At 32.7% G+C, this 24753-nt stretch overlaps 1 protein-coding gene across 1 annotated transcript; it reads left to right on the top strand.

Annotated features, from left to right (window-relative positions):
* Positions 1–5612: 5612 nt before the first annotated feature.
* On the top strand, positions 5613–24606 carry LOC139490846 (uncharacterized). Its single transcript, XM_071277924.1, has 6 exons — positions 5613–5750; positions 18508–18801; positions 19155–19394; positions 20269–20490; positions 22886–22957; positions 23463–24606. The coding sequence occupies exons 1-6, from the start codon at positions 5693–5695 to the stop codon at positions 23693–23695; spliced, it is 1119 nt and encodes a 372-aa protein (XP_071134025.1). The 5' UTR covers positions 5613–5692; the 3' UTR covers positions 23696–24606.
* Positions 24607–24753: the final 147 nt, after the last annotated feature.

Genomic DNA, 24753 nt, shown 5'->3' with positions numbered 1-24753 from the left:
ATACGCAAGCAAGACAGCAACCTATATCCATAATTAAAATTGATAAGTTGTCGCTATCTTAACGTCCAGTGAAAGTTATTTCATGTGTATTTAGTATGAGAAACTATTATAAACAATTAATACAATATGTTTTGCGAGGTGTGAATGCAGGGTTTGATTGCTCGAAAACACAATTCCTATAATGGATAGAGACAAAAGTGTTGCCTTGCATGCCACGTACAAACCCATAAAAAGTTGTTGCAAGACTTCTTTAACGTGCATGCAGAGGGCGTTGAATTTTCTTTACTCGAGGCGTTTAATTTGACGTTCCAATTTATAAATCGTACGCCAAAACGGCAAAGGATTTACTACTAAAAGGCTAAGATGACCCTATACTCCTACATACCTAATAAGACAACATTGGGTCGACCCAATTTTTTTTTAAAGTGTTACGGATATATTTGATGGACGGACGGACGACAAGGATTTTTTTTAAATACTCTTCCTCATCTATATAGTTGCCGGTCGTTCAAAGCAAAAGTCTCTCTATAGATAAGGTTTAAAGAGGCCATTAAAGTAGACTGTAATTCAGTGATTGTCGTTTGTTTATGTGTTACATATTTGTTTTTCGTTCATTTTTTTACTTAAATAAGGCCGTTAGTTTTCTCGTTTGAATTGTTTTACATTGTCTTATCGGGGCCTATTATAGCTGACTATGCGGTATGGGCTTTGCTCATTGTTAAAGGCCGTACGGTGACCTATAGTTGTTAATGTCTGTGTCATTTTGGTCTTTTGTGGATAGTTGTCTCATTGGCAATCATACCACATCTTCTTTTTTATATTGTAATATTGTATTCAGATAAAAAGTTGGCATTGTTCAACTTGAAGTTGTCTTCAGTCTGAAACCCATATTAGGTTACGTTGAAATTGTGTCATAGGGACAAAAACATCTTGAGTAATTTTTTGCACACATCACCAGTTTATTCGCCCGTGTTTACCAGTCCCCCGTTAGAGTATATATCCCCTTTTTTAGTAATATTTTTAATAGTTAAATTTACCTAGCAGGGAAAGGTTATCGTCTGCAGAATACCATTTTGTCTGAATTGTCAATGAAATTTCAAGTTATTGTCCCTCTTCATGTCTCTTTTTGTATTTTACTAAACTTTTTTATCTGATGAAAACTATATAGCTAGTAGGTATAGTTCGAGAATCTACTGGCATGCGACTCTATACTGAGAATGCCAAACATATCAGGTATTATTTGTTGTGCAGTCTTTTTCATTTCGATTGTCTTCTCCGAAAGAAAAACTGAAATATAGGATACCCATTTTTATTTATCTATGATCTCTGAAGGTCTTTCTCGCTAAATATTGATGATTCTCAAATCTTTATTTCTTTTAATATTTTCCCCCCCGGTTTTGTGTTTGTGCACACATGTTTACTGACAATTTTATTTTCATATTTTATATTATTAACCAAAAAAAGATATGGTTAAAACGGAATTGCCGATAAAATGGGATCCTTTTTTTATGACTAAATGGTATTTTAAATGTTGGTGCAGACTTCATCAACACGACCTTGCGGGCTCGCTTGCTGATAAAATTAGTATCAAAAACAAAATAATTAAGATCTAAATATCATTCTTCTAACATGTCTATTTAGGAAACCTGCATTGGCAGCTTTTAAATTATTTAAAAAGTTGACTGAACTTTAGTAATGATTTGTTAACACCAGTAAAATTTTAAACGGATATGATATGGGTCATTTTCAAAAAATGTCGAATTTTCAGTACACCCATGCTAAAAATTTCATTTCTAATGGAAATTTCAGTTGTAATGTTTTAAATGAAAGCTTGTCGGATTTGTGATTCAGAACATAATAATAAACACACCTTACATCTATTTTGATAAGATGAAACTGCATTTAAGTCCGATTTTTGGGGTATTTGTGTGCGTACAGTTTCAGAAAAACACATTTCAAATGATTATTTTCTGATCGCCTTGATATCTGCAAAAGGGACTTTTTAAGAACGTTAATTATTACTCTAACGAAAAATCGTAGCTTCTATATCATTAACTACAAACTAAATTCAATCAGCGTACGAGAGGTGCATGTCTATCCTATTGCCGCTACTTAAATCAGCCGTTAAATTATTCTTCCTATCAATATTGAGGGGGAGGACAGGGGTAAGGGAGACAAGGAGAAAGGGGTAGGAGAAAGGAGAAAGCGGGTGGGAGAAAGGGGGTAGGAGAAAGGATAGGAAGGCTGGGAGAAAGGAGAAAAAATAAAATATCTCTCCTTTTAAAAATTTTTCTAATATTTCAAGAAAAAATATCTCAAAAGGAGATGTTTTATTCTAATGGGAGAAAGGAGAACGGGGGTAGGAGAAAGGAGAAGAGGGGTGGGAGAAGGTAGAAGGGTACCCTCTGTCTTCCCCCTCAATATTGAATCAGTCAGTGTTGATTTCAAAAGTGCAAAGTAATCTTTACATTTAAAACGCCTCGTTTCTTCAACGACAGTGTAGAGAAAAGAAATTTCAAGACATTTAGTGAAAAAAATAGAGTGTAATTTTGTTCATGTCTATGCTGTTACCAACAATTTTGATTAATTACACAAACAGTATGCTTGTAAAAAGTGCAGTAACATGTTGAAAACCAAATTCACAATAGAAAACCATAATCACTTCACCAAAGGGAGAAGTTATTTCACAACAGCAATCAAAAACGAAAAAAACTGTCTATCCTGTTATGTCTATCCTGTTACTATGGTTGCTATGGTTCAGTACAGTAACAGTATAGACAATTGTAGACAAAAACGTCGTTAAATTTTTTATCTTAACATACCTGTGCAAAACGAAAAAGGTAACAGGATAGACTTTTATATAATGATATATCAGAAACGTACGTTCCTGTTACCAATGAAATAAAGAGAAAAGTAAACTAACTTATGAGGGATTTACTTGATGTTGGGTTTGTTTGAAAGGGTGAAAAAATGCCGAACAATATTAACTGCTATCTAATTAGACTTGCATTACTGGTGGTAATTTTTACAACCTTTGAAAACCAATTTTTAGGGGCATTTTACAGTACAAGCTAGGATGAAAAAAATTGTAATCATTTTGTTCTTTTTTTTTTGCCAAATTGCTCATCGTACCACAGTGCATCGTACCCTTTTTTTTTTTTACTCAAAACTAGTTGTCCAGCTTTTTTAAAATTTTATCCTGCCCCCACAAAAGATAAAAAAGGAGCCTCTCCCTAAAACTTTAAAACTATACAAATCCTTGCCACCGTAACCATAAAGCTTTATTTAGAGTCGGTATAAGCAAGCAATTACAAACATAAGCTCTGAAGAGCTTTTAAAACCGACATAACAACAAGTAAAACAAAACATACATATCGAGTCATGCACACAACATTAAACATATAAAGCAAGAGTTCATATCAGTATATAACCATTGCACAAAAGTTCTTTAAGCATCGTATAAGTTAAACACATACTGATACATGCAATTATGAGATAAAAACAAAAGCACAAATAAAATGGTTTGCACATAGAAAGCACATTAAAAGCACATAAAGTTTCTAAAATTAGCACAAAGCAGCAGAAGCACTATAGTAAAGATAATAAAATAAATTTGCCATGCTGAAAATAAAGCAACAAACCAAAAATATAATGAACATAGATTAAGTGGTTTTGCAGGCAAAGCATTGGCATGAGCTGCCAGACCAAGAATTTATCAAGTTCTTGAATTGATTTAAAAATGATTGCTTTCGAAGCTCATCTGGCAGCTCATTCCAAAGCCTAGCACCCGCAAACCTGAAGGATTGTAGGCCATATGCAGTTGTTCTTACATGTGGTAGATCTGCTGTATTCTGGTATCTGAAAGAGTAAGTGTTTTGCTTTAAGTGAATCAAATCATGGAGATATACAGGACAATCTTTATTTATAATTTTGAAAACTTCAATCGCCAAAGATCGCATTCTTCTTATTTTTAAAGATGGTAATTTTGATTTGCAGAGTAGGTCTTCATAACTTGCTGAATGGTCTTCATAGATGAACCTTAGTGCTCTCTCTTGAATTCTCTCTATCTTTTTTGCATTTACCTCCCCACAAAAGTGCCAAACTAGTGGGCAGTAGTTAAAGTTGGACATTATGAAAGAATAATAAATTGGTAATTTTCCGAGTTTAGTCAGGTGTTTACCTATTCTTTTTAATACATTTAATTGTTTGGATGCTTTTTTAAATATTATAGAGACATGTTCATTGAAATTTAGTTTAAAATCTATTGTTACACCTAGAAGTTTAACGTTATTTTCACACTATTTCATTACCTTCTAATTTAAATTTTAGGTTTTTGTCTTTAGTTTTTTTACCAACAGCTATTGCTTGAAATTTTTCTGGATTTGCTTTCATTTTATTTATTGAGAACCAGTTTATCAAAATTTTACTTTCATCTTCTAAAGTTTTAATTAATTTATCTAAATCGTTATCTGCGTATGAAAGAGTGTTGTCATCTGCATAATTATAGAGTTCACTTTTATGAATAAAATAGAAAATGTCATTAAAAAATTTTTTAAATAATGTTGGCCCTAATATTGACCCTTGTGGCACCCCTTTAAACATTGTATGCGAATAGCTTGAATTAGTACCTACCTTAACACACTGTTTTCTATTAGTTAAATAGCTTTCCAAAAGTTTTAGAGATGAGGCGGAAACCCCATAGGATTTTAATTTTAGTAGGAGGAGGTCATGGGGTAGGCAGTCAAAAGCCTTGGACAAGTCCAATTAATATAGCTGCTACATATTAATTCTGATCTAAAGCCTTTTTCCAATCTTCAATTATTTTTAATAAAGCGGTTTGGCATCCATATCCTTTTCGAAAAGCTGACAGAAAAATGTGGAAAAATGAATTAAAGTATTCAACAAGTTGATTTTCTATAGACCTCTCAACATTTTTTGAAATCATGGGCAATATACTTACAGGTCTATAGTTTCCTTTATCAAGGGTGTTTGATTTTTTATGCAGGAGTATTACTTGTGCTTCTTTTAATTTATCTGGGAAAACAGCTGATTCAAATGATTTATTTATTAGTTTAGAAATTGGATTGGATATTTCAGATTCGGATAATATTAGGCAGCAACCATTTGATTTTCTGGGGGGGGGGGGGGGGGGGGGGGGTTGTTTGTTTGTAAAAAAAGTTTGTTTCCAGTTTTTGGAGAAAAATCAAATGGTTGCTGTCTTAGTATTTTTGAAGAGATTCCATCTTTTCCTGTTGCCTTTTTGATGTAAGTTTTATTGATTTGTTTTTTAACAAACTCTGAATTTACTGGGCTAAAATTTAGTTCTTCTTTTTCTGGTTTATTTTCTTTTATTATTTTAATACTTGGATGATGTTCATCTATTACAGTATCTATTGATCCGATATCTTTGTCTAATATATGCATGGTCTAACATTGTTGGTCATATTCCTGTTATACAGACATGATTTTGTTTTATTGTTTTAAAAGCAGGTCATACATTTTTTTTTAAATGAGTAGTAAAGGAGAAGGAGGAGAGCTAAATAATAAGAAACAGTTCAAAGTGATAAACCAGAACAATTTTAGCCTGGTCTGGGTTCCTGTACAACTTTCCCTTGTGGTCTACGAAGTCCAAAACAGGAAACCAGGTGAAGTTTTACCTGTGTTTACCTGTGCATCCATTTCCTGTTTCAAAATGGAAATCAGATTTGTTTACATTTTGAATTTACTGTCAATAATTCAAATATCCGAAGGTAAAGATTAAGCTTCAACATTAACACATAGTTAAGCAACAAAAAACACAAGTCCTGAAAATTTTAATGTCTGCGAAAGACAGTCAATAGACATCAAATAATTTTGGCACCAACACCACAAAAAAGGACAAAAAATACGTTGCAATCAGATAAGGCCAATCTCTCTCAAACTGTTTAAAGCCTTTTAATTGTAAATCAATAAAACATTTACATATTTTTGCACTTCAACACTTACAAAAAATATTATATGATTTAGTATTTAAGCAATGACATATAACACACATACATTTTGTACCTTTTTCCTTAGGAATTCTAGTCAAATCAGCACCTGGTTAAATTGGCACCCGGTATAGTCAAATCGGCACCTAGTCCAAATAATTATGACGTCTTGGAAGGCTATTTTGAATTTTTGTTTTGACGCCTTCCTGCGATGTAAGGCCCGTGAAGAAAAAAATATAATAGCCTTTCAAGATGTCATAATCGGCACCTAGTCAAATTGGCACCTGGTTAAATCGGCACTTGATGTAGTCAATTGGGCACCCATGTTTGATTTGTTTAATATATATATTTTAACAGTATTTTAAGCAAAAACAGTAAAAATACGGAATGGGCTGTCCAGAAATTTTTCAGTATTTATGCAAAAAGAGTTAAATATAGTTGTCCAGAAATATTTTACTTAATTTTATTCACATTTTTTGGGATTGATGTATTTATTTTTTTCACTCGACTAAATGTGTATTTTAAAAATATATGAAGTATTGGATATTTTTTATGCATTTTTTTTACCAGTTGAGCATATTGCAGGATTGTTGATTTTATACTGTTTAAATTTTTCTTTAAATAAACACCTTAATTGCTGATTATTTTGCATGAAAGTTAGAATTAGTGAACATGGTGAAAGGGACTCATAGTTTTCCGTTTTATTGCTTCTAATTGTCTCATTGTTAAACAACAGCTTGGGTAAGGGCTTTGTTGTTTCTTATGAAGTTTTTGAAGAATAAAACATCAATAACTCTACTAGTGCGGCCGATTGGTGCAGATATAGAGCAAAATTGTTCACTTGATGAGGACAGCATGAAACTTTGCACAGTAGTTCTTGGTTATATACCCTGATGATTTCAACTTCACCATTTGGAACTCTTGGTTTAATAGCTTCCTTGTGAGCAGCAAACCTCTATCAAGAAAATCATGATAGGAAATACAAGCACGGGAATATCGTATCAATTGGGAGATATATACCCCGTATGCAGGTGATGCTGGAATGTTGCTACTTAGAAATGGAAAGTTCACAATTGGAAAGCTGAAATCATCTCTTTTGTCGTAAAGTTTTGTTTTCAACCGACCCTCATTGTCAATTTCTAGATGTAAGTCAAGATATGAAGCCGACTTAACTGTATCTGTAGTATCCTTTATCTCTAGTTCGATTGGATAGATGCGTTCCACATAGTCACCAAATTTTGAATTGTTTAGTGAAAGAACATCATCTATATAGCGGAAAGTAGAGTTAAAGGATATTGCTAACTTCTTATCTTTCTTCCTAAGAAGTTCCTGCATGAAGTCAGCCTCATAATAATAAAGAAACAAGTCGGCGAGTAGAGGGGCACAGTTTGTTCCCATTGGAATGCCGACAGTCTGTTGAAAAACACGTCCTCCGAACGTAACAAATATGTTGTCAATCAAGAAATCAAGCATCTTGATAATATCAGTTTCAGAGAATTTTTTGTTTGAATCAGAGTGATTCTTTACAAGGTAGGATTTATCCCTCCCTAAGACAAGATACTTGTATCTACGTTGGCCATTCTTTTTTATGAAGCAAAGTAATATCAACTCTTTCAATTTGTCTTTTAGTTTGGAATGTGGAATACTTGTGTACAGGGTAGAAAAGTCAAATGTTTTAATACTGTTACAAGATGAAAGAGAGTTAGATTGTATGTACTCTAAAAGATCTTTTGAATTTTTAAGTATCCACATCTGATTCACGCCACCTCTAGAATAGGCAGTTTCACAATAACTTTGAAGCCCGTCTTTGATTGCTGATAAAATAGATGTTAATAATTTAGAAAGAGGTTTCGTGGAGCACTTGGGAGACCCTGCAATATACCGTTGTTTGTAAGGACACTTATGTAGTTTAGGTATCCAATACAGTGATGGAAGATCCAGTTCTTCATCTTTGGTTGAAATTCCAAAGGAACATAGAACAGACCTATGATTATCCAGGATTTCCTCTTTGGTAAGTGTCGTGAGGGTATATGTTGAGTTACCAAGTGAATTGTCAATACCTAATTCGTTTATCAAGCAGTTGATGTAGTGACTTTTACACACAAAAACGATGTTATTTGGGGCTTTATCTGCAGGGACAACAACATATTTGTCATGGAGGTCGGATAGGTGTTTTGCAACATTTGGGTCTTTAAAGATTGACGTAGCATGGGCATTGATGGACCCATTCAGTTTCTTAATTCTGATTTGTACCTCACTGCCTTAATCCATTCGGAAAGAGTGTCTACGTCTTCCTTCTCGCGCTTAGCCCATTGCCTGGCATAATCCTCGACTGAATCCATCAAAATTTTAAAGTTGTATTTCCAATTGATGGATTTAGGCTCACGATATTTGGGACCTTTCGATAACACATTTCGTAGAGAAGTGTTATTAATAATGTTAAGGTCACCAGTAATAACGTGGCCAGCAGGATTATATGTGAATTTGGAACTAGCAAAGTGCAATCAGGAGGTTTAGACTTGAAGTCGTCAATATCGAGATCCTGCAAAATGCGTTTGTAATTGAAAATTTTAGTTGCAATAGGCTTGGTATAGGTATAAGAAATTATTGGTACAGACTGGTCTTTGAAATAAGGAGGTATTTTCGATTGCACTAATTTATGATGAAGGATATTGCCTAGGTTGACGCCATCGAGACCTTTGTTGGCAAAGGAAAGATTAAGAAAAGATCTTTTCTCTTTTTCATCTTTTCCAATGCGAACTGGCTTGAAAAGTCTGTGACTTGCAATATCCGAAATTATAGCTTCAAGTTTGTATTGGTTTGAATGAGGGTTTGTAACAGTGGATTCCAAACATAAATTGAACAGAGAATGAAGTTTCGAAAGGGGTAATGAATAAAGTTTCGTGCGAATGTGATGAATACTCAATTGAGTATTTGCATTTTTGGGAGCTGTGGGCTTAGTCTATGTTCCCTTGCACCAAGATTTTATTGCCATCAGGTATATTCTCTCTCCAATGACGAGTCTGAAGAAGAGCTGTTGGCACACTCTTTTAGTTTCCTCTGCCCTTTCCTTGATCGGTCAGTGGAGTCAGCTTGCTGTTATGGGAAGCCTGTTAGAGCTCCAGGAGCTGACGAGGTTGTCATAATTGTCCACTAATTCACTTACAACAGGCAACAGATGCCAGTTGTTGGAAGGTACCCTGCTGTACAAATGCACTTTTAAATTGAACTGTGTCTCCTTCCTCAGTTGTTGTCAGCTTGTCCATCCGTTTCACCACAACATTGAATATCTTATTGGTCTGACTATCAATTACGCCAAGCAATTAACACTAGCCTTGTGGTCTATTCTGTCTTCAGACTGCTGAAGTTGCTGAGATATTGCTCCCATCTGTTCGTTATTAATATTCATTGCCTCTTTCTGTTCAGCTTGCATCGTAATTAGACAGACACATATTTGATCAATTTGCGCTTCGCTCTGTTTTATATTGCGGAAAATCTCAGCTGTTCTTTGAGCGTTAGATTTCCTATCTGCTAAAAATTCTTGGTACAATTGTTTAATAGTCATTTCTGAAAGTGTCTACAGCTGTGGGTTTCTCTAGATCCCCAAGTGATTCAGTTTCTGCCATTTCAATGTTCTTGTCCTTGTGCTTAAATGATTCTCAATTCACAGTATAATATCTCAAATTGCAAAATATTTGCGACCCAAGAAATAAGATAGGCACTGAATAATATCTTAGGGCAAATAAATCCCAAATCACAGCTTTTAGGTCTGACCCAAGACAACAAATAGTGCAGCTTTTAATGAAAGCTACTACTGCAGCTTTTTATGAAAGCTACTACTTAGTGTTTGAATTGACAAGCCAGGCAAAATCAAAAAGGGCAGAACTGCGACAAAGACTAAATGACACTATAGATCCATAAAAGGCTTAAATTCAGGTCTATTCTCAATAATGAATATTTGCTTATTTTTCAAGGCGGCCATTTTGAATTTCAAAGATAGATCAAAACAAAATCTTGCTAAGTACACCAATTCATTCAAATATGTTGATTTTTGTGCTTCTAGCATCAAATCCACTGTGGTTTGTTCAATACTGGAAAATATTGTAAAATGTATGGCAGCCATCTTGAAATAAGCCGCCATATTGAATGCTGAGGGTGGGTCCATAGCTAGTATTGCTCAATACACAAAAATGTACCAACATGCAAAATTTGGTGCTTTCGTCATTATTTGAGCAATTTTTTCACCGATCGTCCGGACTATACCTGTATACTGTTGAGTTAAAAAAAAAAAAACACAGATTCAGATTCAATAGTTTATTAAAGTCTCACCACATACATACAAGTATAAACACAATATAATATCAAGTACACAATATAAAAATTTAGAATGCATGTGCCATTCTTAAAAGAACTATGAGAGACTGTTATATACAATTATAAAACAACAGAATTAAAACATAGTTTTGTTATTTACACTAAACACAAAATTTCAATATCACCATGCACATTCAAGGATAAAACCTGATACATGTACATAATAAAAATAACAATGATTTTTGGAAAATGACGCAGTCATTGTTCCATAACTGCCGACCTGATTTCTCTGCCTACCGCGCTTGGTTTCGTATTTACTAATTTCAATACAAACTGGAATGTGCTTGTGTTTTTTTCATTATGCATGAGCATTGTGTAGTAATCAGCCAGGAACCAGTTTACAAACTAACTGGTTTCTGTTTGTATTCCACTACAGTCGAACAAAGTGTTGTAGTTTGACAGGAACCAGTCCAGAATTTTGTAAACTACAAAACGTAATCGGTTATTATCATTCCGTTTTGGTGTTTCATACCGACTTATATGGTTTGAATAAGCTTAAGACCCTTCAAACATTAATGTGATAGGTATATTAAAGACTGTTTTACAAAAGGATGAAACTGTTTTGCTTTAAAAGTCGTACTATAGTGATATATGTTATGTACGGATTTCCACTCTCACCGGTTAATTTCTTCTTTTACACGTGCTTTTGAAACTTCCTGTTTAAACATCGCAAGTTTTAAAATTGTTTTTTGAGTGAATTAAACTTATTTTAACAATCACGAAGCGTTCGGGAATCATTTCAAGCAGTTTCTTCTTCTCTTTGATGATGGAAAATAGGTTTTCTCAAGAAAATACCGCAAACGATCGCAGAGGAATTGAAACGTACAAGTCAAGTCGGCACCTGGTTAAATTGGCATCTAGTCAAATCGGCACCTATTTGACGTCAATTCGGCTTCCAATAATATTTATTATAATATTTTCTATTCAATTAATTAATAACTGTTACCAAGTACATAGTGAATATTAGGTAAACAACGAAACCAAAGTGAATATGTTGTTGTGTATAAAAGTAAACAACGAAGCTATTGTTTTAACCATTAGACAATTATTAAAATTAAATGGAAAACTATGAGTCCCTTTCAATAAATCAAACTTTCATGCCAAATAATTAGCAAATTTAAGGTGGGTTTTTTTTCAGTAATGTTTAAACAGCATTAAACAAACAATCCTGTAAAAGACTCAACTGGTTAAATAATGCATAAAAATATCCAATATCTCATGTATTAGTCCAAATAATAATGACGTCTGACAAGGCTATTTTATTTTTTTCTGGGACGCCTTCCTAAGACGTTCGTAGGAAGGCCTCCTAAGAAGGCGTCCCAGAAAAAAATTAACATAGCCTTGTGGTCATAGGAAGGTGTCCCAGAATAAATTTTAAAAAGCCTTGCCAGACGTAATAATTATTTGGACTACTCATATATATCATTAAAAATACACCAAAAAATTCATGTAGTTGAGAAAAATAAATACATATAAAATGTACATGAACATCCAAAAAAGTGAAAGTTAGTATTAACTCTTTTTGCTTTAAAAATTTACAACTGCATTTAAGTATTGAATGCTGTTTTTTTTGTAAATTCATTGAGGTGTAAAAGCGTTGACCGAAGTACTTTTTGTATGAAGCGCGTAAGCGTAAGCGCTTCATTCTAAAAATGTGCACACGGTCAACGCTTTTGCAAGCCTATGAGGTTACAAAAAGAAACATTCAATACTTATAATTACTTTTTTTAGCTAGGATCATGAAAACACGAATTTTATAACTTTTTTATTCAATTCATCTGTGCACTTTATGTGGGACCACGTGTTATCATGAATGAAAAGTTTTATTGAGTGATGCAATTGCTTGAGGAATAACATGTGATGTGCAGTTAGCCAATCAGAATAAAGTATTATAATGAAACATATATAACAAAATACATTACGTTGTAAGAGTTATCTCCCCAAACACTGTTTTTCTTGTGGCCACCTCTCCTTCGTAACCGTAAAAGATTTTATTTTACCAAATTGCTCGTTACATATTTAGGATAAGAATATTCGTTTGAACCATAGCTCTATGGGGACTCCATATGAGAGTTATTCCCCCTTTTTCATTTGATTCAAGCGATATGCATTTTCAACTGGTAAACCATAACTGATAGAGACCTAGGGTCTTCATGAGGTCATTGGTACTAAAAATGAAAATGAGGTCAATGTCAAAGGTCAAGGTCATATTATAAATTTTGATTTTGGCTTATTTTCACTTCTTTTCAAATACTGTATGACATTTTGACAAATAATTTTTCATAAATTATTAGTTGTGACATGTCCTTACTTGTATATTTTGGTTGAAAGGCTGCGCATACAATAAAAGGGAGTTTTTGTCCATCTTACTTTTAAAATTACGCGTCAAGTGGTAGTACTCATTAACCAAACATATTAAAGACCTAGGATATTTTGATTCAAGGTCCATGGTTTGTGACCTTGAAATTGAGGTCAAGGTCATAGGTTAATAGGACGTCATAAAGCCATAGGAACTAACATTTTAAACTGATTTTTCATATTTCAATATAAAAATAGATCTTTTCTAGTGGAAAGACTTCAATTGTTCTCTGAACAATTTGTTTTTGATTTACTTCATATTTTGTGGGAGAAGGGGGTTCAGACTATGTGGTATCAGGTCTGTTTGCGCCCAATACACTTTCGCACCTCGCACGTTCACACCCAAGGTCCGTTCGCACTCTACTCATTCGCGCCCAATTTTAATTCAAATTCAAGTTGAATAATTGGAAAATCATGATTGTTGTTTTAAATTGCTTTGGTGTAAATACTGAATGTATTTATAGCTTGGTATGAGTAAAACATTGAAGATTTTAAAGGAAAAACACAAAAGATAATTGTTTTTAAGCCCTTTGATCTGAAACAACGAAACAATAAAATATAGGAACCAAAATATAGCAATCCACTATTATAACCAAAACATGATAAAATTTATTCAACACACAGAAAAAAAAATAGTCAGAATCTCACTTCATTATGAAAGACGTCAATGAAACAAAGTATAGCAATACACTAACCAAAACATGATTAAGAGTTATTCAACGCTAAATAAAACGTTGACAAAATACCACTTTATTTAGAAAGGATTATTATTATCTTTAACAATACGCTATCCAAAACATGATTAAGATTTATTCAACACAAAAAAAAAATGCTGTCTCACTTTATTTTGAGACAATGACAACAATTATACTTATAAGAAAACACTTGCTTACAGAGTTATTAAACACAAAACCAATTAAGATTAGTTGCGAACATGTAGGGTGTGAAAGTGAAAGGGGGCGAACATGAGTTGGCGCAAACGTGAATGGGCGCGAATGGACCCGGATTCAGCCTATGTACCAGTGAGAAATATAGAAGCCTTTCCACGGGATTTATTTGTACAATTCAGGTAGTCTTGACCTATTCATTTGTCTTAAAAAAAAACCAGCCAGTTGGCACCTTCACTTCACACACACACATATACGAATATCAATTATATGCTTACGAGACATGTTGCATTGTTAAACTAATTACGGTAGGTGAAAATCAAGACTTGCATAAAAACTATCCCAATATTAGAGACAGTGGCGTCATTTTTCTTCAGAGCTTTCAGCTCTTTGATTAACAGTATTATATGTTATTCAGGTCTCAGACAGGGTATATACTTTGACATTCCCGGCTTAGAGTTTATATCCCCTGAGCCGAAGGCGAAGGGGATATAAGCCCTAAGCCGGGAATGTCACAGTATATACCCTGTGTGAGACCTGAATTACACATATATTACGGATTACCCCTGACTTAATGTTATTTTCCAGTGCAGGTATTTGTTGACAACACATATATATTGAAAAACCCAACCTGATATGTTCGGCATACGTGAAGGATTTTCTAATTTGCTGTGAACATAATTTTATCGTGTATGTAATAATTTATAATAACACTTTTAACATTAAATTTAAGTATTAAAAGTGTAAAATGCGTGATTTTGTATCAAAAATGTATTATTGACTGAAGCACGTCATTATTTCCCCTCTGACGTTTTTGAGGTTCCAATTGGGGATAAAAACGTCGTATATACCCCGGCAGATTCCTGAATATATACTGACATCTCTGTGTTGTTATCCAATCACAAACCTCGACACATTTGTAATCCGTAATAATAAGATACTATTTCGCAATAAAATATTATGGCAGGTTTTGGCAATAGAACTACAAACATTTTCATTTTTGAACAAAAATATAAATTTTTCATCATCTGACAAACATGACAAAGTTAAAAACATATTGTCATGTTGAATTATATCAATAAATAAAGACTGCCTTAAATCTTCATATAATTGGCATGTTAACAGTACATGTTTTTTTCATCTTCTATATCATCACAATTGAAACATAATCTTTTATCTAAATCTAATCTTTCGTAACAACCAGTTTCAATTTTTAAAGGTGCTACTCCACATCCAAATTTTGCACATGCACTGCGATATCAAATAGGTATATTTTGCAACAAATATTGTTCAGTAGAGTAAATAAATTTGAACAATTTATAAGTTCTCAACTTATTTCCTTGACCATAAGAATCCAGCCTTGTACTCCATTCAGTTTTATAATTATCAAAAATACTAACTTCTAATTGATGAATTATATTTTTGTCCAGTATATAATCATTTACATTACAAAATCTGTCCATATTGTAAAGTTTCAACATTTTTATTACTTTATAACTCCAATTTTTAATTTTATAACTACTTTTTCTAATTGACCATATAAATACTCTGTGTTGAAGGCCGTACATTGACCTATAATAGTTTACTTTTATAAATTTGTTATTTGGATGGAGAGTTGTCTCATTGGCACTCACACCACATCTTCCTATATCTATTTATAATTTTTCCTGTCTTTATCCATTTTTGTACATCTTGCCCAGTGTCTTAAAATGTTAGACCACTGTTTAGCATATGGAGACTTCCAACCTATATCACCTGAAACAGCATCATTGGGGTATACTTTCCAACTCCCATATAAACTCTCATGGCTTGGTTCTAAACTGCTGAGAGGCAGGAGAACTCACTTGTACCCCAAATAGCTGAGCCGTAATTGATGACTGACCAAACTAAAGTGTCAAACAATTTGGTGAAAATATTGTGTTGAAAGCCACCATGTGCTTTACGTTTGACTATAAGAAGGCCTAATGCCCGACTTGCTGACTTTGCAACTGCCTTTGCCATAACTTTATAATCTAAAAATTCATTTAATACTAAATCTAAATATTGATAGCTAGAAACATAATCAATGACTTCACCATTTATATTAAAAACAAAATCTGATCTTATCACAGAGGGATTTCTAAAATGCATGATTTTTGATTAATTTAAATTAACTTTTAAACAATTATCATTACGCCATACACCTACATGTAATACATTAATCAATTTCTGCATATCTTCTGTATTTTCAGACAATAAAACAAGATCATCTGGATATAATAAAATAGCATCCTTTTCGCCGTGAATGTCTATACCAATATTTAATGCTTTTATATCATCAATTAAGTTATTAATGAAAACATTAAACATGACTGTGGATAAAACACATCCTTGTTTCAAACCAGTATTTACACTGAACCAATCAGTAGTATTTCCGTTCACACGAACACAGCATTCTATATTTGAATAAATGGCTTGCAAAGCACACATAAACTTTGTACTTATACCTAAATCTGTTAATTTGTTAAACAATAGTGACCTATTAATTGTATCATATGCCTTCTTAAAATCTACAAAAGAGACAAAAGTTGACAATTTACATTTTTTCCTAGTTTCAATTATTGACGTTAAAGTGGAGACAAGGTCAATAGTACTCCTGCCTTTGATAAAACCATTTTGTTCATCATTAATTATCTCCCTTTCATCTAACCATTCTGTTAATCTATTATTTAAAACACTACAATAAAGTTTGTATGGACATGGTGCTAAAGTAATACCTCTGTATGACAACGGATCTCTAGGATCAGAAGTTGAACATTTTGGTATTGGATTAATTATACCTTTATTCCAAGTATTTGGAATTTTACCAGATTTAAAACATAAATTAAATAATTTTGTTAAAGTACAAATAACTAAGAAATTTTACACAATTCAGATTGAATTAAATCTACACCTGGACGTCGACTTTTATTATTCTTTGAACTCATGACAATATTATGAACTTCATCAAAAGTTATTTCATTATCTAATAAATCAGAAACAATGATATTTTCTAAATTTAAATCTTCTTTTACAAGTTTAGGATCTGAGTTGTTACTCTGATTTAACAAATTATAAAAACAATCCTTCCATTTATGCAATACTGAGTCCAAATTGTTTGTTACAGAGCCGTCTGACAGCACAACTTCCTTTCGGAATAGCCGATTGCCTTTCATTACCTTTACCAATGTTACCAATTTTCCGCCAAAATTGTTTGGAGTCATTATTGTTCATATATAACAAGTCTTCTTAACATTGGGGCCAATAACAGTGTTAAGATTGTTGAACAAGTTTATCAAAGTCCTTTCTCTTGTTCAAATACAGAGTTCTTAATGCAGATTTATTGCTATTGTTCGTACAACGCAGATACTGGTTCTCGGCCGAACATGTCTCATTCCACTTTGAAGTCAAGTCATTGGACAACCACATTTTCTTGAAACGTCTTCTTTTATTTATGTACTTGATTAAAGTTATTAATTAATTGAAAAGAAAATTTATCAAAACATCAGTCATATAATGTTGAGAAAACTTTAAATAAGTAACTTTTGTATTCTAACTGCTTGATGCTTTTTAACATGTAATGCATGATAAAATCCAACCCCCAAAATAGATCATGATCGAATTTATACATTTTTAGAATTATTTATATATATCTGGGACTATTATGCTAGTATACTTAGTATAATAGTCCTAGATATTATATCAAATATGATGGATGCCGAATTGACTTTAAATAGGTGCTGATTTGACTAGATGTGGATTCAACCAGGTGCCGATTTAACTTTTTCTATGGGTGCCCATTTGACTTGTACCCATCCTTAGTATAAGATCTCCAGCAAACTAAAATCAGGCACTTTAGATTCTGTGAAACATACATGTTCTGACTCATGACTGTGTTTTGAACAAGGAGTCTCTTAATCTTTAGAAATAGTTTAATTCTCTAAACCACTCTGTCTCATTGACAACTGACATCATAATGGACTTAGGGTCTTAGCCATTAATGCATTTGACAAAGGTTGATCCACCTCAAAATTATAGAACCTGGAGTCAAAAGTTGGTAATATGAAAATGTTCTATTCTAAACAATACTAATTATGACAAAATGAAGTCCTGTTTTACAATGAAGCAACTTATGTTGCAGTTTTTATTAGCTCACCTGGTCCATCTTCGTCATCATTTACTTTTTACATTTTGAACTTCTTCTAGAGAAACACTGAATGTAATGAAACCAAACATGGCATGAATGTTCCTTATAAGGTGCTGTAGTTTAGGCTATCCATCATCTAAGATGGCCATAAACTGGGTGCTTCATAAATATTCCTTTTCAGATGATGACCAAGTGTTGTAACTTTATAGGGGATCAATCAACTGATATCGTTGTCAGCGGGGGATATCCTTTAACATACATGTAGGACCCTATGGACAATACATAAAAATGTCTTCTCTAATTAGAAAACCTCTGTATATTTAATATTAAACCAAAATTGGCCTCAATATTATCATTAATGATAATGATTTTAATCTATTTTTACATGATTTCCAAAGTTAAAGTAGAATCAGGTGAGTGACACAGGCTCTTGGGAGCCTCTAGTTAAGATATTGTGTAAACATGGTAAATGAAGTAAATTAAGTATTATAGATACTTTTGTGCACTCGTGTGTATTAATCATAACACTACAATAAACCTGTATCTGTCACCTCTTACAAACAAAGGCTACAGTAACATCGTAACATGCATCACATGTATAAATAATGATTATTTGGTGAATTTGTTAGAACTAATAATAGAGATGGTTTTGACTTCGATTGACTGTTCAGTGTTACTTGTCATTTTTATCTTTTTCTAATTTTATAGTCTGTTTTTCATTTTGTACGAATTATTTTATATATATCTGTTTTAGGTAGCATAGTTGTACAATCTAATGATTACTGTTCAGTTTGTTCTGAGGAATACTGCAGGAATACTCAATACTATAAAACAAAATACAGCTTTGCACAGGATGATTACGACACTGTCCAATCACAGTCAGGGAATAATTACTACAGAGATGGTCAGAACTGTATTGTATACATCAAGGCTAAACCAAGTCACCAGATAGAGGTTTTATTAACAAGCTTAGACGTTGACTCCAATGGAGAATATGATTCCGCTGGATATCCTACAAAATGTTATGACTTTTTGAAACTTTTCAATGGTGAGTCAATATTTCTCTTTCTCTTTCAAAAAATGTGTGGTGGTTCAATTCACAGCACTTTGAAGTCAAATAGTCTATTTGCGGGTCCAAATTGGGTTGTTCTAGGATTGAAAACTGCTCTTTTTTCATAATTATAAAATGAAGATGTGATATGATTGCTAATGAGACAATTCTCCACAAGAGAACAAATGACACATATATTACGTTATAATTCAAGTAAACTCAAACTGTAGAGGATACATTGTATTTACAAAAAATAAAAACTTTTTCCTCATTGAAAAAAAAGGCATTAATGAGGGTTAGAACAGACATTTACAACTTTCTAAATGATTGTTTTACTTTGTTAATTACAGGACCAAGAGTAGATAATGCTAGACTATTACCAAAGGTACCAGCCTCTGGTATCTGTGGCTCTATGTATAACGATGGTGACCTTTCCAATCTTCGTTCCTTTAAGACGACTCAGAATGAACTGACAATTCAGTTTGTAACGGACAACAGAAGGGACAATAAAGCTGGTTTCCTGTTGAGAATTACTCAGATTTATTACTCAAATCCTAATAATCTGTATCCAGAGGGAGTAAATCCTGGAGGTAACAGTTTAAAATTTAAATTGTAATATGAGAAGTACACCTTTTTAGAATCTAAAGGATTATGGGTAATTTCATTGTTCGTACACCAAAATGAAAACAACTTTGTCATTGTTTCAATTTCCATCATAAAGAAAGTTTTGAAACAATCACAAAATTTTGGTGTACCAGTTTAAAAGTATTACCCAGAATGTATTAGATTCTGAAACAGTGATTTAAATTATTTCAGAATTTGTATGTTTAATGTGTACTGCAGTCTATCTCATTATCAAGGGTGGGACATCCATCAACATGGTCTTACAAGTTTGAAGCATGAAACATCTGTATTATTTAAAGTGCAGATAAAGGATTTATAATGCAAGCTTCATTTAATTCTTTTTGAGAAGGCCTCTATAAAGAATCATCTAAAATAAGAGGTGCATTGTCTGTTGAAATCAAACAAGGTTGGAACCCCTTGTTTTTGATGATCAATGATTTTGAATGTGGACATATGGTTGGAACTCCCTTTTGGATGAATCTCTCCTGGTTCATATCATCCCTAGATTAAGATTAGATCTTGTTATACTAGAATTGGAAACTCCTGCCCTTATGACAATGAAAGTTTTCAGTGAAATGATTTCATTTACATTATATTACTGTACAAAACATGTACCTTAAACACAAAATGTACATATATATATATGTGTAATTTTTTTTGGAATTTTATTTTCTAGAAAATTATTTGAAAATCATGCTGTCAATGGACTCAATATTTAAAAAAATGAATTTGGTTTACTGTTTGTGCTTTTGCTATATTAACACCACAAGTTAGCTTTTTTGTTTTGTTTATATGAAACATAAAAATGAAACGTTCTTCAATTCTTTTTTATTCTTCTAGGCTGGAATGATGGAACATTCAATGAATTCCAGAACAAGTGGGATGAACAAGATGTGATCCCTGGTGGTATTATCCCAGGGGGTGGGAATGAGTATGACAAGGAAACAGGGGGTGTGTCTTGTTACACCTGTAATACCTGTAACAAAGAACCATTTGATGCTGAGGCTTCTGGTATTGGTACTAAGAGTGGATGTTATATGTGTGTCAAAGCCTGGGATGATGGTTAGTACATCTAATTTACGAGTGCCCCTCATGGGGTGACCAATTATCATATAATCACAATTTTTTTGCCAATATAATCATATAATCATTAATTAATTTTTTAACCACAAAATAATCAAATAATCAAAAACACAGTCTTAGATTATCAAATAATCATGAAATATTTGGTCTGATAATCAAATATTTACTATAAAAAGTGCCAAGTAATCACATAATCTACAACCCCTTGAGAAGGCTCATTTCCCAGGTTTTAAATCTATAGAATGAATTTTTATATGACTGCAAAACATTTAACAGTTGTATATTGGTATCACGCCAGTGTCGTCGTCCGAAGACGGATGGTATCCGGATAATAACTTTAGTATAAGTAAATAGAAATCAATAAAATTTTAACATAATGTTTATAATCACAAAAGGAAGTTTTGGATTGATTCTGGGGGTTATGGTCAAAGGTTTAGGAATTAGGGACCCGAAGGGGCCCAAAACAAGCATTTATCTAGTGTCAGGACAATAAGTTGTGTGTAAGTATTTCAATTGTTCTGAAATTGTACCACAATGTTTAATACCATAAGTAGAAGGTTGGGATATATTTAAAGGGTTACGGGGCAGACAGTCTAGGAATAAAGGGCCAAAAAGGGACCAAAAACAAGCATTTTTGTAGTTTCAAAACAATAAATTGGAGTTATCTTTCTTAGTCCAGAATGGTTGTTGAATCACCTAAAACCAATGCTTTATGAAATCTTCTTTGAAAATTGAAGTTATTTTTCTTTGTCCAAAATAATAGTTGAATCAACTTAAATCAATGCTATATTATACAATATACAATGCAATATTCTCTTTTACTACCAACTGATAAATTAAAGCAATCTTTACCATTCAGTGATAATACAAGCACTTTGATTACCATTCTATTCTAGGGTCATGCCCCTTTACAAGTGGGAAAATTGAAGATTTTTTTGTTTCTGTTCTCTTAACTTAAGTTTGTCTTAACTAAATTTTATGAAATGTGTATATAATGCTTATTACCTCTAAACTCAGTTTAAGTTCATTTTTTGGCAGCTTCATTTTTACAGTTCTTGAGATGTCCCTTTATAACATTATATACTAGCAAGGACATCATCTGTGTCCAAGGGACACATTCCCTATTTATTTTTTCAGAAGTTACTATTAATTAATATTAATTTTAACCATGACTACATGTATGACATTTTATGATGTATTTAAATGAGTAGTTATTGTTGCAAACTTCATTAGAAATTTGAATTGAGATCATTTTTGGAATAAGGGAAAGGGGAGGTGAAAAAAAATTGGGGGGGGGGGGGGGGGGGGGGTGTTCTATTTTTTCATTTCAGATTTCAGAAATTAAAAAGAAAATTTCTTCAAATATTTTTTTTTGAGAGGATTAATTTTCAACAGCATAGTGATTTGCTCAAAAGCAAAAAAAATTTTTTAAAGTTCATTGGAACACATTCATTCTGTGTCAGAAACCTATGCTGTGTCAACTTTTTAATCACAATCCAAATTCAGAGCTGTATCGAACTTGAATGTTGTGTCCATACTTGCCCCAACCATTCAGGGTTCAACCTCTGCGGTCGTATATAGCTGTGCCCTGCAGAGCATCTGGTTTTGTTTGTTTTTGAAATCAATCAGATATTTAATCAAAAAGAGAGCATGATAACATATTATTAATGTTAGTAAAAAGGAATTTATATAAATTTCATATATGCAAATAATAGTTTGTTAAACTAATATAACAAGTTAGATAACAGCATTTTTCATTCATGATTTGGCGGAATTAACGTATGTATTGAACAACTACTACTTAAATATTAAAAGATATAAAAAGAAGATGTGATATGATTGTCAATGAGACAACTCTCCACAAGAGATCAAATGACACAGAAATAAACAGCTATAGGTCACTGTGAAGCCTTTAACAATGAACAGAGCTATAAAAGGCCCCAAAATGATAAATGACAATTGTAAAACAATTCAAACAAGAAACCTATTTCTGGTCCTGAATATGCATTGCTTCCATATGCATCCATGCTGAATAGATACCCTACAAGATAATTTGCTATACACAGCTACAGTTTTCAATAGAACTTATTAATGTACGAATAATATCAACTTTTTTATTTTTGTGGGTGCGAATTTGTATGGATGGCAAAAGAAACTTGCCACTTCGTGGATACATGATGTCATTGTTTTGCCTAAGTCTGCATACAACCTGATAGTAATTTGAATTTCGTTGAAGATAGATTTGTGGTTCACCTGTACATGTACCAATAAAACCCCATCAATTCAATATTAAAGATTCCACAGTGTATAGTTTCTTTTGAACAGAAATATCATTCAGTGCCTAAAATAATTGAATTATTTATCTTTTTTACAGCGTTTAATACTGCTTCACGAAAATGTTTTACACAGTCAGACTACATATATACGTTAGAAGTTTATGAAGCAGGTAAGAATACAGAATAGGGGCAGTCTGACATTATAGAGCACTAAGATGCGTTGTGTTGGTTAACCCCATTTATGTTAATAAAATGAACAAGAAACAAATATGTAACACATCAACGAGCAACAACCACTAAATTACAGGCTCCTGACTTGGAGCAGGCACATACATACAGAATGTGGCAGGGTTAAACATATTAGTGGCATCCCAACCCTCCCCTTACCTGGGACAGTGGTGTAACAGTACAACATAAAAACGAGCTATAAAAATCAGATGAAAAAGGCTTAACTCATCAGGTGGATGCAAATGGAAATACATCTAAAAACACAAAGTGGACTTGGCCTGGTAGGTTTAATAGACTGTTTGTTTTTAGTCATTTTTTTTACATGATTTTGTTTGTCTCTCGTAAACTTTTGAGCTTTGGTATCATTTACCTCTTTTTTCATATAAGTTTAAAATGTCTTAAAAATTTATATTTTAATAATAGTTTTGTATGTTCTTAATTTTTCAGATCGTTACATTGGATGTAAACAGTTTGTGAACAGTTTTCAGAGGACTGTGAATTACTGTTTCTGTAACACTAACAACTGTAATAGTGCAGCCAAGACATTGTTTAGTCCTTTTGTTATGGTGTTTTCATTAGTTGTATCATCATTTTTTATAGTATACGACAGTGTTAATAGCTTTTGGGAATCGTTGAAAAGGAAATTAATGAACAATTTCAAAAAGAAGGTGAAACTATAAATGTAGATACATAATTGATTATTTTGCTTATAAAGGAGTAAGTTCGGTAAGGGCCATATTTGGCCCCAATCATAAAGTTCGTAGTTACAAGACAAAACATGTTTTAAGTTGCACTAAAAACATGTGAGAAAGTTAAACAGAACTGTTTTTGTCAAAGTTTAATTCTAACAAGTTGATTTTTACATCCAAAAAAGATCAAAATAAGGGATTTTGGTGAAATTTGACAAAATCAGCTGGATTTCAACCAAATTAAGGACCAGGAAACATAGAGCTCAGGCGTTGACAAACTTAATATTCAAATAAGACATGTGAAATGTCTTCACAAACATTATATTAAAAGATCTTTGTTGTCGACGTTTGCGCTCTATGTTTTCTGTCCAATAATCTATGGAAATTTACCCATTTTCATTGATTTTTTTGTGAAAAATCAATATGAGTGCAACTTGTGACGTCATAATGAAACGCAGAAAAGTAAAATTTTCAACAAAATGGCTTATTTCCTATTTAGTCACTGTATTAGCTTTAGTTCATTGTGATATTGGTCCATAAATCCGAATTTGAAATTGACCCTAAAAAGAGGAGGCCATTTTAGGAGCTTACCGAACATACTCCTTTCTGTAAAATTTAGTCATATTAAAGCTAAAATTGATTTGGAAGTTAAAATGGGATTTAAAGAAAATTATTTAATCAAATATTCAACCATTAGGTTGTGAGACATTTATTGATAATATGTAACAAAATTGTGTTTCATTTATTTTCTTAAGTTTTTTTTTTTTTTTTTTTTTTATCTTAATTCAATATAGATTTTCATTGAAATTATTGATGCAAAGTTTTTAAACAAAATATCAGGAAAACAGCAGTCATAACATAAAATCAAATACTGTGGATTCATTATGATTCTTTGGCTACCAATTTTTGTCGAGCCTTCGACTTTAGTCGAAAAAGCGAGACTAAGCGATCCTACATTCCGTCGTCGTCGGCGTCGTCGTCGGCGGCGTCCACAAATATTCACTCTGTGGTTAAAGTTTTTGAAATTTTAATAACTTTCTTAAACTATA

The sequence above is a fragment of the Mytilus edulis genome, chromosome 10 (assembly GCF_963676685.1).
Source record: "Mytilus edulis chromosome 10, xbMytEdul2.2, whole genome shotgun sequence".
Classification (NCBI taxonomy): Eukaryota; Metazoa; Mollusca; class Bivalvia; order Mytilida; family Mytilidae; genus Mytilus; species Mytilus edulis.
Note: the sequence above shows the minus strand (reverse complement) of the source record. Positions and strands in the feature narration are given on the sequence as shown.